The sequence below is a fragment of the Tachypleus tridentatus genome, chromosome 1, assembly GCF_004210375.1.
Source record: "Tachypleus tridentatus isolate NWPU-2018 chromosome 1, ASM421037v1, whole genome shotgun sequence".
Lineage (NCBI taxonomy): Eukaryota > Metazoa > Arthropoda > Merostomata > Xiphosura > Limulidae > Tachypleus > Tachypleus tridentatus.
In genome coordinates this window covers 30,169,895-30,187,783 of record NC_134825.1, presented here as the reverse complement: position 1 = coordinate 30,187,783, position 17,889 = coordinate 30,169,895, and the positions used below count along the sequence as shown (strand labels likewise).

Genomic DNA, 17,889 nt, shown 5'->3' with positions numbered 1-17,889 from the left:
GAGTGACACTCAACCCATTAATATAAAATGATGGAGATAGAGTGCTACTTATTTGTTGTCCTCATTCTGGTCAAAATTAAGGACAGGAGCCTTAGTATCTTTTCTATAAATTAAAACTCAAATAATCGTTTTTTGGTCATTCAAGTCTACTGACAGAAATGAGGCACCTTGAATCTACATTATAAATTATACGAGCGTATTTATTCTAATTTTTTCGTCATAATAGTGTCAAACAAAAACGATTTAGTAAGATTAGGCATGTTTTTTTATGTAACAACTATTAAAAACGGATAATTGTGATATTCTTTTGAAATTAACTTTTGTTTATGAAAATGATACATTACTTAAATTTCTATAAAAACAATGACAACGTTTTTTTCCTCGTAATGTACGATGGGAAATAATGCCTTTTGAAAACGTGAGATTTAATACATATGTCTCTCTTTGCAGTGGGTGGTAATAACCAATGTTTCGTATTAGCAGAGATTTTTTACTAACTGCATTTCAATATAGACTAACAATTGTCTTTGCTTCCAGTAAAAATAAGAAAGTAGAATCAAAACCATGTTTGTTGTAGGTTGTATTAATTGTACCTTAATTTATAATAGTCTCGTGAGAAAACCACCGGTATTTTTACTTGAACATCTGACAAGTCATAATAACATATTGTCATGAATATCTATATCTTAATTTGAATAACTGGCTCTTGTACTTAACATCATGGTACTATCTAGTGACAAAACAATAAATGTCTTCACTACAGAGCTGTAGAACCCTTTATACATCATGGTAAGACCTAGTGACAAGACAATAAATGTCTTCACTACAGAGCTGTAGAACGCCTTAAAGATCATGATAACACCTAGTGACAAAACAATAAAGGTCTTCACTACAGAGCTGTAAAACGCCTCAAAGATCGTGGTAAGACCTAGTGACAAAACAATAAATGTCTTCACTACAGAGTTGTAGAACCCTTTATGCATCATGGTAAGGCCTAGTGACAAGACAATAAATGTCTTCATTACAGAGCTGTAGAACGCCTTATACATCATGCTAAGACCTAGTAACAAAACAATAAATGTCTGCACTACAGAGCTGTAGAACACCTTGTATGTCATTGTAGCATCTCATGTTCAAAACAGTCTTTAATTTTTTCTTGAACACCTTATACATCTTAGCAATATCTTGAGAACAAACGACCTTGAACTTCGCTTGAGAATCTGACAAATAAAAGTAACCTTTTACAATTAACTTAAATATAGATAAAAAATCAATCACTTATGATTGTAGCCATAATCTGAAAAAGTTCTTTATTTAGGTTGTAAACATTTCATTGTGTTTTTTCATATTGGCTTCCTGGTAGCTCAGATGTAAAGTAAATAGTTATAATCTGGTTTGATGCCTACTACATACAGTGCAGATAGCCAATTGTGTAGCTTTTCGATTAAAAACAAGCATATTGTTACGTATTTTAAAAAGTTACAGTTTAAACGTCAAAACACGGAAGCACATGGAAAATTAATAGCTTATTGGGCAGTGACTTGTGGGACACAAATGAAAGATTTGAAATTCTATTTTAATTAGAAGAAAAACAAACATTTGCAGTTAGTTTGTTTTTATAATACAATTTAACATAACTTATATGTATATAATTTTCATGAAAAAAATCCATCACTCCTATGTTGTTTGAATATTACTAGGTTGTAGTTGATCACTATTAAATTGTTTATTCTAATTTTCTTGTAAACAATTATTATTTTTTAATATAAATGGTATACATTTTTTAAAAATATATTCAAAACTATTTCACTATAAATCCAAAAATTCCTGAGCATTGCTCGCAGAAAACCATTTATTTAAAATTTGTATTAACCTATATATAAATATTTTTATATCTGAAACAAATTTTAATATCTAAGATACCTTTTGCTAATACTAAACCATCATACCAATTTAATAAAAATTAAGGTTTGTAAGTTCTGTATAAATTACAAAAAGCTTGGGTTTCAAAATTCATCGTATACTTTAACCATTCTCTCAAGTATCATTACAAATAACGTGGTTGATTTTAATTTAAGGTTTGTACAACTCAAAAACTGGTAAAGCATAGTCCTTATTAAGAAGATAGGTATGATGACACTGTACTTATTGAACGGAAATATTTTATATTATAATGTTTCGCTCTCTGTACGCTATGTATAAATTTCTCGCGCACATGGCTGTCTCTAATTATTGTTCATTCTTTTTTAATATTTATGTCTCTTCAGAGAGAAATATTTCTTATTTTTCAAAGTGCTTTTCGATCGATCGCCATTCCTTTATTTTTCCGCGGATTGACACGAAACACGATAGTATTGCAATACTCCCAGACGACTTTTTCATTTTTTATTTAGTCTTTTTTTATATATTTTGCACACTTTAAACTCCCCTGTGAGGTCGTATTTACAGTAATCAAGGTTAAAATTGGGACAAATATACATTTTGAAACGCCCTACACATAAAAAAATGAATTTTCTCATTTTTAGTCATTTTACGGGTGAGTTGGAGCTCACAAGTGAGAAAAATCTTGCCGTATTTTGATCAATTTACGTGGGATTTGGTACAAATATACGCTTCTACAGGCAACACACATTGTTGAACAAAAATGGTGACTTGCCCATTTTAAACAATTGTAGAAGGGTTCAGATGCTATAAAAAGCAGATTTTATTATTTTTTGACAATTATTCCGCCGTATTTGGGGCAATATACACGGTATTTGATATAAAAATACTTTTTAAATGTCCTGAACAGAGATACAGACAATTTTGGATTTTCTATCTTTTCTCACTTTCTTTAGCTAGAAAAAAAAAACACTTTGGTGTTTTCATGAACTGTTCATGTATATTTCAACCAACTTACATGGTATTTGGTACAAAGGTACATTCTTGCACGTCCCAAGCAGTGATATAGAAAATTTTCGAATTTTCTGGTGTTTTTTTTTCACGATTTTTTTGGTGTCAAAATTGGCCATGTTTGGATTGCTTGGCTGAGACATGTTGCATTCATTCGCGAATCTTGGTCTTTTGAATTATGTAAATTTTTATAAATATTGTGAATTATTTAAGATTAAGGTTAACAATCCCTAAGAAAAGTTGATATATTATGTATTTTTACATTAATTATAAATATATTAATATGATAATTATTCACACGAAATATATATATATAATATAATCTCGCTTTGATAATCTTACGTTGTTTTACATTCATCAAAGACTGACATAATAAAACTCCTTTTGTTCTTCTAGTGCTATCTTTCTACTGAAATATCTAGTTTTGCTTATAGGAATACAGTATAGTTTACACATACAGAATATGATCTCTTACTGAGAGTGAAGGACAGATTGATTCTTGTAAAACATAATAAAATAAAGATTTTAATTTATAAATCAGCCTTTTCACGTTGTCGAGTTACAACGGTGCCACTTATCGAAATATTTCATTCGGCTTGCTGGAGTACATGGTAGGTGGTGTATAGACAGGAGGTGGTCTAACACAAGGGAAGTAGGCAGGGGGTGGAGTATAACCTGGTGCAGTTGCTGTAGTTTGGGCAGAGTTACTTGTTTCAGTAGACGGCGGAGAGTTCTTAGAAGACTTAGTTTCTGGTACGTTAGTGAAACTGTTGGTGTCATAACTTCGGGAAATTAATGCCTCTTCGGATCCAAGCAGGGGAACCTGGATTATTTTCTTGTCGTCACAATTATCTCGCAGTAGAATATATTTAATTTTCTTTTTATGAGGTCTTTTGCAACAAATACAAGGCTTCAAGCAACATCCGAAAAGAACCACAAACAGCAATGGAATCAATAAAAACGTACCAACGTATAACAGAAGTCGTGGCTTGCAGGAAAATGAAACATTATAAGTTACACTTCCAGCGTCTGGTTCTGGAGGGGCGTAAACCATTACTCGATTCGAAGAGGCAAAGAATAGCATGACGTCACACTGAGAGCTTTTAGTACAAACCGTATTTGATTGGTCAACTTTGTAGCTTGTTCTCTTCAAAGTAACCGACAAGTTGATTTGGTTGACGCTCTTAAGGTTGAAGTTTTTAACAATAACGTAATAAACATCGCTTTTTTCAATATTCATGTTAATACTTTTCTCTTTACATCGTGTCGAAATGCGATGCGTTTCTTCAGCTGCCTGACAGTGACGAACATAATCCGGGAGGACCTTTCCAATCCTTTCCCATTTCTGGAACTTTTCGATTATTTCAGAGAAATCAAAGTCATTTTCAAATCTGTCTTCAGAGTCTCGAAAATGGTCATCGTCATCTTCATCATCGAAGAACTTGCTTGTCATTCTTCGTAAACACTGTATCATATTACGATGTCCCTTTGTTACGTAGATGTAGGCATCTGTGTTACTGCTGCAAGCTTTGATTTGTAATTTCGACCCAGACAGCATGTAGTAACGTAAAACCTTTTGGTTTTTCCAACTCATTTGAATACTATAGTTAACATTATAAGAATGGTAAACATTTTTATCTATTTCTGGCTTCTTGTCGACCCGATAGGTGTCCATCAAGTGGTCGGAGACTACGAACTGTCTTTCGCACCACACTGTGGAGACATCATTAGCTACATGTATGTCCGTAGATGACATCCGGATTCTTTGCTCGGATACTTGCGACATTAAAAAGTATACGACGCCTAACATCACCATGAGAAAGAAGATCAGCATCCCTAATTTTAGGCAAATGGCTTTACAATCAGCCATTTTAAACTCTGCAAAAAAAAGAAAAGAAAATGTAATGGTCAACCAAACTACATTACATTAAACAAAGTAAATGAATTACAGCCAAACTTAAATCGTGAAATCGAACAAACTGAGTGGAATAAGGACAGAAAGAGAAAGAAAAACGTATCAACAACACTTAAGCATAAACTGTTACATTCACCTACCTTAGTCACTAAAGATAGGCAGAAGTTGTACTTAAACAATAAATCTTTCACAATCAACCACAAATCTATTATTACTTTAAACTAAGACATGAAAATGTGAATTACAAGTCTGTGAATATAAGTTTTTGTATCATACTAAACAGCATATTGGAAACTAATCTTTAAAAACTGGTTGTAATGAGTATTGAAATGGTAAAGTTTCATTTTGATTGCATGTTGTTATTAGACACTTTTGGAAAGTGTAAGATTTAATGAGCTAAAATTTGTTACAAACGTAACCCAATAATTATGTATAACCTGTTTTTGCAACCTTTAGTTTCTAACTTTGTATCATATCCGGCATGATGAATTGTATGACGTCATATGGTTCGTATTGTTTATAATTGAACCTTCTTTCATAGGTTATTTTCGTGTGATGATTTCGTGTGATGTGTTTATTGCACACATGACACATGCGAATTCATTATCTTTAAACAAGTAGTTCATTATTAAAAATAAAAACTGACCATCTGTTTTTTAGTAATTTCGCGCAAAGATACTCGAGGGCTATCTGCGCTAGTCGTCCCTAATTTAGCAGTGTAAGACTAGAGGAAATGCAGCTAGTCATCACCACCCACCGCCAACTCTTGGGCTACTCTTTTACCAACGAATAGTGGGATTGACCGTAAAATTATAACGCCCCCACGGCTGAAAGAGCGAGCATGTTTGGTGCGACCGGGATTTGAACCCGCGACCCTTGGATTACGAGTCGAACGTCTTAACACACTTGGCCATGCCGAGCCACCTGACCATCTGAGACTACAAAGTTGCAGATTTGGATTGAGATTTCTCTATTGTCATTTACAGTTTCTTATGGAAACAGATAACAATCAAACTAAAGATTCAAGATAGGTAAACAACTGGGAACTTAAAGATCTACAAATAGGGATAGTAATAAGAAAAAAATGTAAGCAAACAAGATACTGTAGGCATTATTTACTCAAATTACAGAGCCCTATTTTGACTCTATGCTGTTACTTAAAATTAATGACTTAATAATTCTCAATAGGAGGATATATTGCGTATTTTTGACAGTATAAATTTAGAGACACTCTTAACTCTAACCTCCAAATTCTGTAGAATAAGGATTTAACACTTTAAAATATCATTAATATCTCATTTAATAGGACAATAACTGTAGTGTGTTAATACCGCATTAAAGAAGGTATTAACCTATAAAGTAATATCTTTATTTCGGAAGATATTTTTTTACAAAAGTAAAGTTACATTGTAACGAGTAATGTCGTCTTCTGATGTATTTTGCCAAAATTAGTTGGGCCTAGTTTTATTAAGTTTCTGAGGCCTAATCAGTCAAGGTGACATCTAAGTGAATATATAATTATAATATATTTTACTGAAAACAAACTTTATTTTCAGTGGTTACTCGGTATTAGAAAATAACATTGAATCAAGTTGTATTTAGGCGTTTATGTGTGTTTTCTTACAGCAAAGCCACATCGGGCTATCTGCTAAGCCCACCGAGGAGAATTGAACCGCTGATTTTAGCGTTGTAAATCTGTAGACATACCGCTGTACTAGCTGGGGGTAGTTGAATTTCGCGTACCTGTCTCTTACTGGAGGTGCAATAAATTATACTATACTTAGAATTTTTCCACCTCAACCGTGTTACGAACTCAAGTCAATTATTCAATTGCTATCTTTTCAAATAACTGAAGACCAGTAACTTTATACTTAATTTTTGTAGCTTTTTTTTTTTTTTAATTTCGCACAAAGCTACACGAGTTATCTGCGCTAGTCGTCCCTAATTTAACAGTCTAAGACTAGAAGGAAGGCAGCTAGTCATCACCACCCACCGCCAACTCTTGGACTACTATGTTACCAATGAAGAGTGGGATTGACCGTAACTTTATAACACCATCATGGATGAAAGGGCGAACCTGTTTGGTGTGACGGGAATTCGAACCCGTGACCCTCGGATTACGGACCAGTACCTTAACCACCTGGCCATACTGGGCCATTTTTACAGCTTGCAAAAAAGTGGTTAAGAAGACTTGAGAGTTGGTTTACAGAAGGAAACGAAACATTTGTGCTTGCTTTTTATATGAAATACAGCGTATTAAATAAAGTAAGCCTAATATGCTTCTGAAACACAATGAAAAAAGGGCTTAAGTCTACTTGTTAGTAGCACCCGAAAGAAAATCAACTGATAAATTTTCAATATTTCATCTTGCTTTAAAACCTCTGAATTAACTCAGAAGAAGTTTTCTTTATATAATCTATAAATTCGTAGTCTCACAATTTTAAATATTCACTGCTAGAGAACAGTTCAGCCTCCTAAAAATAAAGACAAAACTGATGTATCTTAGAACGTTAACCGGCTTGGAATGGCCAGGTGGGTTAAGGCGTTCGATTCGTAATCTGAGGGTCGCGGACTCGAGTCCCCGTCGCAAGAAACATGCTCGCCCTTTCAGTCGTGGGGGCGTTATAATGTGACGGTCAATCCCACTATTCGTTGGTAAAAAAGTATCCCAAGAGTTGGCGGTAGGTGGTGATGGCTAGCGACCTTCTCTCTAGCCTTACACTGCTAAATTAGGGGCGGCTAGCGAAGATAGCCCTTGTATAGCTTTGCGGAAAATTCAAAACAAACAAAACAAATCAGCATGTTAAAGAAATAAGGTAAACGTTCATATCATGAAATAATACAATATTTTAATGTTGCCACATATATACGTATTACAATGAGTAATACATAGGCCCGGTCATACATTATTGTTATGTTTTTCGCCTGTAATAAAGTTTATTTTTTTATTCAATAACAAACCCTATCAAGGACTCATCATTAGGTGGTAAAATGTCAACTAGGCTTAACTAATTAGAAAAACAATGTTTCGCATCAGTGGCGATACCAGTCGAATGGAGGCTTGCCTTATGCTAAAACCCCATCCCTCTTCCCACACTCTCTTTAAAATACTAACTGCTTTATTACTTCAAACCAAATATTAGGTTTTTCGAAAAATAATGGCAGATTTTTATACTAAAATTTTAATCATATATGGGGCTTCATAACGACTTCATGAAAACCATTAAAAAACTAAAGCTTTCTTTTATTCATTAGTGCTTTTATTCTTTTCTAAAACTTTATTTCATATTTCAAACCATTATAGTTAATGATGGATAAAAATTGATCATTTTTTTGCATTAATTCAGACTTGGTCATAATACATTACAAACAGCTCGCAATATCAAGAAGTCTTGAAGATTAGGAGGACAGAGGACGTCCTTTTACTGTTGAAAACGATCTACTAAGAGCATTAATGGAAAGAAACCTGCGTAAAACTCTTCGGGAAATGGCACAAGGATTGAGTGTTGACATTCCCACAACTATGGGCTATCTCGAGTAAACTGAAAAAAAGTTAAAAGCTTGATAAGTAGGTTTCACACGAACTCAGTGAAAATCAAAAAAATCGCCATTTTGAACTGTACTCTATGTTAATTTCATGATCGATTTGTCACTTGCGACGAAAAGTGGGTCTTTTACAACAACAGAAAGTAACCTGCACAATGGCTCAACCCTGACGAGGCTCCAAAACACTTCCCAAAGCCAAAGTTTCACCAACAGCAGATTATGGTTACTGTGTAGTGGTCTGCGGCTGGTAATATCCATTACAGCTTGTTCAGCCAGGGCCAGAACTTTACTGCGGAGATTTACTGTCAAGAATTGGAAGAAATGTATAGAAAGTTGCATGAAAGAAATGTCAACATTAGTCAATCGAAGAAAACCAATCTTGCTTCATGATAATGCTCGGACACACGTAACTCAAATGACACTCCAGAAGCATTGCCTCATCCTCCTTACTCCCCAGAACTGTCGCCAACTGACTACAACTTTGTCAACCATTTGGACAACGTTTTACAGGACAAAAGATTCAATAACAGAGAAGCAGCAGAGGATGACTTTAAATAATTTTTGAATTCTAGGATTTCATAGTTTTATCGTCATTGTATAAATAATCTTGTTTCTCGTTGGCAAAAGTGTAGAGATTTACTAGGTTCCTATTTTTATTAATAAAGTTGCTTTTGATTTTTTAAATTTCTTATTACAGTTAAAATTTTAAATTCACGATTACTTTTCGAACAACCTAATAAATTTACCAACGCAACACATACTAGTTAAAAGGTCCATCTGATAGGAAATGAACTGTATTTTGGGGTATGCAATAATATAATACATAAACAGTGTTTTGCTATAATTACAAGCATTTTTTGACATAAAGTCGTAAATAATATGATTGTATGAAAGTTTTCTTTCCAAATCCTGGTTAATGTTAGCAACTGTAACTACAGACAAACGATCCTGAGTTTATTTTAACTTGTAAGTTTCCAAAAATATTTTGTTTAAAGTTAAGCACATAGCTACAGGAAGGGTTATCTGTGCTCTGCCCACCATGGGTATCAAAATGTGGTTTCAAGTGTTATAAGTCCACAGGAATATCACTGTACCCTTGGAGGATTTTCAGTAGTGAAACTTATAACGATGCTATATCATTTCAAAGTCCGTTAATTAACGTTTTTCAATAATGTATAAAGTTTATGTCCAAGAAATCACCAAGATATGAGGAAATACTAAAGCACATCATTCATTACTAATACAGTACTGATTTACAGTGAAGATAAAATAGAATAAATTTTATTTAGTTGCTTTATTTTACTTCTAAGGACAATGTTACAGTAAAAGAAGTCACTTGAAACCACTGTTGGCTCAGCTAAACGAAAGTACTAGTACTAACCAGTAATGCCATCAACAGTGCAAATCGCACACACGAAAAATACATAAATTACTTTATTTCTTATATAATAATCTATTCAGAATTTAAGTAAAATCTTAGAGTAGTAACCTAATCTGTTGAATAAACGCATAAAATTATACTACTCAAAAGAGGATTACTCAACTGGTCTAATTTTGTTAATCTGAAAATACTTAAAAAATCGCTTAAATACGAAAATAAATACATAATAGTCGACTCGCAACGTGGAACATAAACTTACCGTGTTAATAAAGCGTTCTTACAACTTAAGTAAATAACTTTAACCAAAGATTATATTTTTCTTCACGTGCTTGTCACAAGACCTGGCTGAAAAATAACGAGCTTTTAAGCCAAGAATCAGTTACTATTTAAAAAAACAACATAAAAAACACCTACATCGGTGATGTTGACACAAATCTGCTAATAATATACAACATCTACACCGATGCATCTAAAATGCATCTTTGTTATCTAAAACTAACCTTTGATTCTTTGAACAAGTTAGCTAACAAGGTTGAGATAAGATAAGGTTTAGCTGTAAACAATAGGCCATGACAATTAATATTTGATATCATTATTGGGCATTTTGATACATAAGTAGAAAAAGTAATTTATATGAAAATTAGAGCCTTCACCTAAAATTTAGTTGTTTTTCCATAACGTTTTATTTTCTCCGACTGTATTACAAAAACAGTTTACAAACCATAATGTCATTAAATGTAAAAACGGGTAAGCCCTGCGTCATAGACGTCACTGTCAGATATATTATAGCAATTTAAATCGGAAAACAAATTTTTAACCTATAAAGGAAGTATTTCAAGAGATAGTTTGAACTAATATCGAAAACTACAGTTTGTTATATCCAGTTCATTTTCTGATTTCATCCACACTTATAATTAAATTATCAGAGGTTCAATAACAGAAAATAAATAAATGTAAAAATTGTGGAAGCGAGAACTACTTTACTTTGGAATTTGATTTTATCTTTTGTATTATATTTTTAATGACTTGCCTTCCGAAATTTCATATAACGTGTGAACGTATTTTTAACACTACTGCTCATATAACCCACCTTAAATAAACCTACTTTTTAACTTTATTATGCAGAACAGCATAATTACAGATTTAAATGAACAATGTTTCAATTTCCGTCGAAAACAAATTCAGGTTTTAGTAATCATTTCTGAATATTTCATTCCGATACATCCATTACTCAACAAGTATTTGTTTCGTACGTGAAAATCTGAGATTTCTCAGCACATTTTCAGATCAGGATTTAGTTTATAAAAATACGCCGGTGGAATATCATTTCTGACTTTGTAGTGGAGGGGAAGGGGGGGGGCAAGTTGCCGAAATATCCGTATAAACACATATTAATTTGCTATTAATAACTCTTCTAGGAATATACTTCTATCCAAAAACAAACCTCAGATTCTCCTGTGAAATTGAAAATAAGTCTGCATTAAAGCGTCAACCAGATTCAAACTGAAACTGAAAACAAATGTATGTTCAGATCATCAGCCAGATTTTCGTAACGAAAATTGAAGACATAAACTACAAACTCTACTAGTCATGTATCAACTGAAAGCACGATTGCATCTAAAAAATCAGCCAGATTCTCATAACTAAATTTCAAAAACTAAAATTTTTGGTAGATGTATGTGACACTAATAGTTATTGGTTCTTCGTCCCAGTTATTTAATAAAACCAGAAACTGGGAAGGCAGAAACTTCTAATGGTGAAATTAATCATATTTTGGTTATTAAATATTTGTGATTATTTTTGTTATATTTTAAGAACTGTTATCTTGAGAGAAAAGTATCACAACTCGTAATTCAAGTAATACATTTAAGACATTAAGGAACTATTTAGTTAAAAGCTAAAGCAATTCAAATAAGAACACTGACTGAGACATGGAATGTTACAAAATTCCGTATCAGCTAGTTTCATTTCTATTTATCCATAACGTCAACACGTATTTAAGTAGCTCGTGGTAGTTTTAATGTGAATAGTCGAACTTGTATAACAAATAGTCAATGCTCTTATTACATCACAAATCAACTTAGTTTAGAAATCTACCATGTAGTAGAAAACTCCCACAACCACCACTAAAGCAACAGCTGTTTGTTTGTTTTAAATTTCGCGCAAAGTTACTCGAGGACTATCTGCGCTAGCCGTCCTGCAGTATAAGACTTGAGGGAAGGCAAGTAGTAATCACCACCCACTGCCAACTCTTTTACCAACGAATAGTTAAATTGACCGTCCCATTATAACGTCCCCGCGGCGGTAAAGGCGAACATATTTGCTGTGATGGAGATTCGAACCCGGGACTCTCAAATTACGACTCAAATTACTTTTAAAAATAAAGGAAAAAAAGCGGTTTGTAATAACATGATGCAAAAGGAAGAGATACACGTATTCACAGATAAGTGAGTTATATAATGATAGGCAACCGTAACACATGTATAATTTAGTGCTGACTGACGCTAAAGGTACAGAACGGGCTTAGAATCGAGGATTACTATACATATACTATTGTAAAACATGTTTGAACAACCGAACTGTTTGTGTATGTTACTAAGAACAAGACTACAGAATGGGGTTTTGTTCTTTGATCATCACAGGTATCGAAACCTAGATTTAAAGTTATAAGTCTGCATACTTACCGCTGAGCCCTGTAGGGGGAGTGAGAATATTACAAAACTGAAAGGCAATACTTAAATAGGAAAACTTAAAATCATAACATGGTGAAGAATATGTCTATGGTAATAATCCAAGTTAAGGTACTGGTTTGGAATGAAAAACTCTTATGGAGAGAAACATATTATTTAACCATTTGGAGCATGGTCGATTGAGAAACGATAAGAGAACGAATAAAAATAATCTAGGCATTTGTAAAACCCCATTAGTAAAAGCAAGGAAAATTGTTAGTAATATGTGAACCACGCTATATCTGTTACATCCACTATTAAATGTTTAAAATTTTGTGAATATTATGTTTTTGTTTTGTATTAAATAACAATTATACCATATATATGTATGTATGTGTGTTTACTTTAATAATAAATCTTAAATAACATTAAATGTTATGTAGTTTATTACACAGATGGGATTTAAAACATACATATATATATATATATATATACAAATATTTGGAAACTGGAGTATTATCGTAGATACGAAACAAGTATTTATGCTTTTAGGTGTGTGTTTTCATTTGTTTGTGTTGAACTGATAACAATAAAAAGTCTTGAAAATTTGAACATTCCTTTTATTTTCCTTCATTTTATAAATATATAAGTCGTATAGTAAAAAAAAAACCAGTAAAGTCATGGCTTCCTGGAATACTATTTCAAATTCTCGTTAGATAGCAAGACCATAAAAAGGTCTCTGATTGCTGTATACTGCCACAGTTAAAGAGATGCACTATTTCTACTTATAATAAACTCGCTGATATTGTTGGGGTGTAGCCTAGTCTTAGCTTATGTATCGCCCTGTTTGTGTTACCAAACGACGAATAAGTTAGCGCCATTTAAAAATCTTTTGACAACAAATAAACTTGTTGATTTTCCAGTGGGTTTCAAATTTTTCTTCTTATATTTTAGTTGTTACCACATTTTAAGGAAGTGGTTCACATGAAATTACCAAGCCTCGCATTTGCAGATTAACCAAAGGAGAATGAGGTTTATAGATTTGATATCTTCAAATTCTTGATGACGAGAAACCCACTTGAACTAAAAATGTATCTCAGAACAGCTGATGCGGGTATTAACACTTTTATTAATAAGGAGGGAACAACGTTTCGAGCTTCCTAGGTCATCCTAGGTTGTTCTCTTCTTAACACTAAAAGTGTTAATACCCCCAGTCGTTCTGAAACACATATCATCAGATTGTTATGACAGTTTTTATCACAATTTTCAGAAATTACCTCCACACGAAATACTTAAGATTACAACTACATAAAAATAAGATCTTTCTAATCTTGATCCATTACTTGAAAAAACTTTAATAATAAATAAAAAATAAATAAAAGATTTGTATAACGCACGATCAGGGTACGGTATTTTTAATCTATGTTCATCTGATAAAAATGGGATTTTGTTTATTCACAATTAGTAGACCTACATGAAGTCGTCATGGTCTACATTCAGCAGCTGAAACCACAATATTTTTAACTTCCACCCTGGAGATACAGATATAATCTTTCAGGTCTTATACAGTGAATGCCGTTATAATCTTTGTAATCTGTACACAAAAGATAAAACCTCTCAATTCCACAGTTAGCATATTGTAATATCAATATATAAAGCATAACCATAGAAGACCATGAGGTAAAAGCAGAATTTTTAGTAAAGAAGAAAATACTTAAGACAACGTATAATCAAGAAGACGTGAACACGCAATATACATATATACACTTACGAATTATACTTACTATATAGTTAATAAAACATTGAATTGAGAACGTTTATCTATATGATTATCCTTTCTACAATGAATGTTCAATACGGAAATGGTCATAATCAAAAACTAAAACAATTAGTGAATAAACAGAAAATAAACTTAGAATAATCGCTAGTCAGAAAGATAATAAAGTTTGTTTTGTTTTTCCTGAATTTTACGCAAAGATACACCAGGACTATCTGTGCTACCCGTCCCTAATTTAGCAATGTAAGACAAGAGGGAAAACATCTTGTCATTATCATTCACTGCCAACTCTTTTACCAACGAAGAGTGGGATTGAATGTTAGATTATAACGCCACCAAGGCTGAAAGTACTGTTATGTTTGGTACAGGGAGGGAGGGTAATTTGAACCAGAGATCTTCAGATTAGGAAATATGTAATGTCTTTATAGGACTGGTCTCTGTTTTTAATACAATATGTATATGTAATTATTTGAGCGTTCTTCTCTACATAAGTGTTGTTTTTAACCTGAAAGTTGATATTTGATTTGTTACCACTTTGTCAGAAAAGAAACATAAAATGGAAAATGTAGCTATTTTACTTAGTGAATTTTTTTATTTAAAAATCTGCTTTGTGGATAAAATAAATCATAAAAATGAAAAGAAATTTACTTACATAGATCATGATGGATTAAATACATAGTAAAATTCTTATTGCCTGTTATGTTTGGACATACTGTATTACTCCGAATTTACAAGGTTCAATCAAAACCGTCAATGGATTGAATGTTTTACATAAAAATAAATACAAAAGAGTCCTTTTCAGGACTGCCTAGGTTACAAGTTAAATCAGTATATGGATGATAATAGTGTGATACATATAATGTATAAATTTATATGAACATGATGTTTTATTTAATATTGTGAAAGTATGAAGAGCCATATAGAAGAAGGAGGGTAGAAAACAATAAATGGACACAATTAGTATAATATTAATCTGGTGGTAGTCAAGAGCTGCGTGTTTGTTTTGAATTTCGCGCAAAGCTACATGAGTGTTATCTGCGCTAGCCGTCCATAATTGAGCAGTGTAAGACTAAAGGGAAAACAGCTAGTCATCACCACCCACCGCCTACTCTTGGGCTACTCTTTTACCAACGAACAGTGGGATTGACCGTCACATTATATCGCCCCCACGGCTGAAAAGGTGAACATGTTTGGTGCGACCGGGATTTGAACCCACGACCCTCAGGTTACGAGTCGAACGCTTTAACCCACCTGGCCATGCCGGGCCACATCCACCCGTCATCACCCACTGTTTTATCCCAGCATCTCGTTTGATACATTTGTTTGTTTGTTTCTAAATTTTGAGCAAAGCTATACGAGGGCTATCTGCGCTGGCTATCCCTAATTTAGCAGTGTAAGACTAGAGGGAAGGCAACTAGTCATCACCACCCACCGCCAGCTCTTTGGCTACTGTTTTACCAACGAATAGTGAGATTAACTGTAACATTATAACGCACCCATGGATGAAAGGCCTAGCATGTTTAGTGTGACGGAGATTTGAACACGATACTCTCGGATTACGAGTCGAGCGCCTTAACTACCTGGCCATTCCGGGCCCATCTGTAACATATCAATTTTACTAATTAGTTGCTGTTCAAATTTATACACGTCAAATACTGCATAACGTAGCTATTATATAAATTCCTGTGGCCCCTACGACACACTGGGCAGGGTAGAAGGTCGTACATCAGATTTATTTTAAATCATACTTCTTTTTGAAACATTAGAAAAGCAATCTATTGGTAATGCTAGGTTCTGTTCTATGCCATTATGAAATGTAGTAAGTGCTTATCCCAATTAGCTCATTTACGATTCACAAATATGGAAAGTATACAAGTGGCAATCTAAGTCACATCTTTAGTCCAACCATTAGAGAGAATAATATGGTAAATTTCACGTTTTTTTTTATGCACCCAACACCTGACACAACTGGCTATTGTAACAATGCAAAAATGTAGTCCGCTAGCTAAAATAAATAATAATAACCAATAAATACCAATTACCTTCCCTAATAATGGGCAAAGAACCAGCTGTAACCTAAGGTGATTGGGGAGAGTTCGAACTCTGCAATGATTTTTTTGATGTGGTCAGTTTGTTGGGTTTTTTTTGGGGGGTAGTACATTTGATGATACAATGACCGCCATAGCAAAGACTTGAATGCATCTTCATGTTACTACATCTACGTAAAGCGTACATTAGTGTTGGTCAATATAGACATGTGTATAGCTATCTTAGAGAAGGACCATAACCTGTTTATGTATAACATCACACTTAGTTTTTGTTTTATTTTGAACTATCTGCAGTCTGACTATTGTGTGAAAGTGAGCCCCACGTTTTAGTGTTATAATCAGTAATATTATTGCTGACCCACCAATTAATATTAAACTTGGTAATGTGCAAAATTTTCATTTGAATGATGTAGCTAACAAGAATTGGATCACTACAATATTTATGAGATGTATTAATTCGAATCACACCTGGATGAATGATTCCTATCTTGAAAGCAAATTTCTATCACTTAATTAAAATTTTATAGAAAGTGAACTTAAATGTATTCTTTGACACGTTAAAAAACAAAGTCAGAGTTGTAATATATTCAATAAAAGTTTTAGCTTTTTAAGTTTATATACAAAACATTACAGGAGAACTTTAAAATTAGCTTTCGGGTTGATTTTAATGTACTGTAAATGAAAACATTATGTGCATTTCCTGTTTTTTTTCATAGCACAATATAGAGATCATAGCTCTTAGAAGGACTCATGATAGTTTTGAAAATATTGTACAAATTTGATCTTGTAAGCGAATACAAGTGTGGTTTCTCCATTTTTTAACCAGTAACTATTTTTCATCCTTGTTTGTTATAGTGTTATGTAATCACTTAAATAGCACCTTTGTGAAACCATAAGCTAACGATACAAATACGCAATGAAAACTATTTTTCTGTTTGCTCAACTGTATGAGCTCAGTGGAGATTCGTAGAGAGATGAGAACAAATAGATAAAATCTCAGCTTGGTGATATGTTGCTGAAGAAATTACGTTTCTTAACAACGTCCAGAACAGTTACAATCCTGTTTTGTTTTGTTTTTTAAGTTGGCAGAACATTTGCTTTAACATTTAAATTATTATAGAAAAATTTCTGGAACAAGATAAGGTAGGCTTAGTTAAAATGTCTTGCACTAAACCTTATCGAGGTTGTTTTTCTGACGAAGCCACTATGATAGGACTTACTTTTGCAGTCCTCTAAGCCTCTCACAAGCGACACGTACAACAAACAAACTGAATAGCAATATATATTACCAAAACAATAGATTCTTTCCGACACATCCAGACATTCGTCTGCACACTGTAATGGAAAGGTATCAATAAGTGTTACTGCCTTCCCCTATCTAAAGTGTACGAATATCTTAGTTTTTTCCTTCTGTCAGGCAATCATCCTGGAGACGACGAAGTATTCTCTGGAATCTGTATTATCATGTTCTTCAAAACATACTCAGTATCAGTGTTGTCTATCCCTGATGTATAGGTTGTTTTACTCAGTGCACAACACTTATGTTTAAGCATAAGTAAATTTCTTGAGTAATTCATTTAGTTTACGACTTTGTGTCGAGTTCATATTTTTAGTACAGTCATTAACTCTATGGGTCATGTGCACTGGAAGTTATGCATTTG

At 33.2% G+C, this 17,889-nt stretch overlaps 1 protein-coding gene across 1 annotated transcript; it reads right to left on the bottom strand.

The window, feature by feature from the left end:
* Nucleotides 1-1,555: 1,555 nt before the first annotated feature.
* On the bottom strand, nucleotides 1,556-10,159 carry LOC143245091 (uncharacterized). The gene is made up of 2 exons (XM_076490968.1): nucleotides 9,994-10,159; nucleotides 1,556-4,770 (listed from the first exon to the last, which is right to left on the bottom strand). The coding sequence occupies exon 2, from the start codon at nucleotides 4,760-4,762 to the stop codon at nucleotides 3,467-3,469; it is 1,296 nt and encodes a 431-aa protein (XP_076347083.1). The 5' UTR covers nucleotides 4,763-4,770; nucleotides 9,994-10,159; the 3' UTR covers nucleotides 1,556-3,466.
* Nucleotides 10,160-17,889: the final 7,730 nt, after the last annotated feature.